At 52.5% G+C, this 1701-nt stretch overlaps 1 protein-coding gene across 1 annotated transcript in view; it reads left to right on the forward strand.

Annotated features, from left to right (window-relative positions):
* Window positions 1-1264, forward strand: part of LOC101627172 (olfactory receptor 1052-like) — a 35151-nt gene extending 33887 nt beyond the window's left edge. Inside the window, exon 3 of the mRNA XM_004683458.1 lies at window positions 1211-1264. Coding sequence (XP_004683515.1) covers window positions 1211-1264 — 54 coding nt within the window. The remainder of the gene's footprint in view (window positions 1-1210) is intronic.
* Window positions 1265-1701: the final 437 nt, after the last annotated feature.

Below are 1701 nucleotides of genomic sequence, written 5' to 3' on the forward strand. Positions count from 1 at the left end.
GTGGCCTGGCTTGTCTGGGACCCGCCTGAGGGAGCAATGAGGGGCAGAGTTGCCAGCTGCCCGGGAGGGGTCCGACTCGGGCTCACTCAGGCCTGAGCCCAAGAGGGTGGGCCCCAAGGGTGGACTCGGGCGCCCTTTGCTCTTTGCCCTTTGCTCCAGACCCAGGTAGGGCTGGACACCAGCCGGAACAGTAGCCAGCACTTACCACCTGCTATGTCAGGCATTTGTTTTTTAATTTATGGAAGTACTTTTTTTTTTACTTTTTTATTATTATTTTTGAATGAAGTGCCATTGTTGTACACCCTTATTAATATCTTGACAGTATAGGGTCATCTGAGCCCTCCCACCACCAAAGTCTATCTTTGCTTACACTTCTTTAAATCTTTTTTTTTTTAAGGTTTACTTATTTATGCATACAGAACTGAGGTACAGGCCAGAGGTGTGTGGGGGGCGAGAGGAGGCACCACAGACAGAGTGGAGAGAAAACAGGCAGATCTGCTGAAACACACTGCTGAGGGGAGTAGGGGGGGATACAGGAGAGGTCTACTGTGCCCTGTAGGTCAGCTCCCTGGCTGGGGATCGAACTCATGCTGGCAGTGGCTGCCAATAGCTTCCTAGTGCTGCGCTTTAACCCGCTGCACCGCCAGGGAGGCCCTAATTTTTTTCTTTTTTTTTTTAATTGAGTTAACATCAGGTGTGTGAGTTAGGGGACTAGATTCACATCTCCCCATGTGGATGTCACCACCCCAGTCCCACCAGCCACACACCCATGCTAGAATCTTCTTACACAATTTCCCTAACGTGAATTTCCCGAATCTACACGATGATGTGCTTCTTGTCCTGCCCACAGGCACCAGCCAGTGTCTCAGCCCCCCAGCTCCTGGCCTCCAGGGGCAATTCCCTGTGCCCTGGCCCCAGCTCCCCCACTTCCATCTGCCCCTAACCTTGCCAGTAGCAAGTGCGCCACCTCCGAAGTCTCCCTCAAGCATTCTGGTCTTTTGACGGCTTGACCCCAGCCCCCCACCCCACCCCGTCTCACGACCTGTGCTGACAACCTAGAATTTCCTTCATCTTCCTGCTCCGCCAATCTGTGGCTTTCCTGACCATCTTCCCTCATGCCCTTCTGACCTCGTTACTCATCCCAGACTCTGCGCTCACCCTCGACTCACTCCCTTGCCCAGACCTTCCCCCAACCCCTCTGGCCCCACAGACGCTGCTGGACAACATCAGGCCTGAGCTGGCTCTCACCCCAGGACTCGCCTGAACCCACTGGAGATAACGCAGCTGCTCTCTGGCCTCCCTTGAAATTCTAGTCATGAATTTTACATGGGCCCGTGACACTCTATGGCAACCTCTGGCACACTTTCCACTTTTTATTTCTGCTTAGGATCTCTCTGCTTACCTTTACCACATATTCATGGAGACAACAGGCAGGGACAACCCTCATCCCACAGCTGTCACACACAGCAGTTCCCCACACAGAGGAAGGGGAGCCCACCCTCTCCAGGGCCATGACCCCATCCCTTGCCCTTCTGGACATTCTAACTCCTAAAATTTTTTCTCAAAAAACCTTCCCAGCAACCCCTATGAGGCACAAACTACTAATAACCCCATGTGTAAAATAAAGAAACTGAGTCACAGAGGGTAATGTAACCTGCTTGAGGTCACAGAACTAGAAAGCGGCAGAACCAGAACTGGCCT

This window comes from Condylura cristata, unplaced genomic scaffold (genome assembly GCF_000260355.1).
Source record: "Condylura cristata isolate star-nosed mole 26May11 unplaced genomic scaffold, ConCri1.0 scaffold00015, whole genome shotgun sequence".
Classification (NCBI taxonomy): domain Eukaryota; kingdom Metazoa; phylum Chordata; class Mammalia; order Eulipotyphla; family Talpidae; genus Condylura; species Condylura cristata.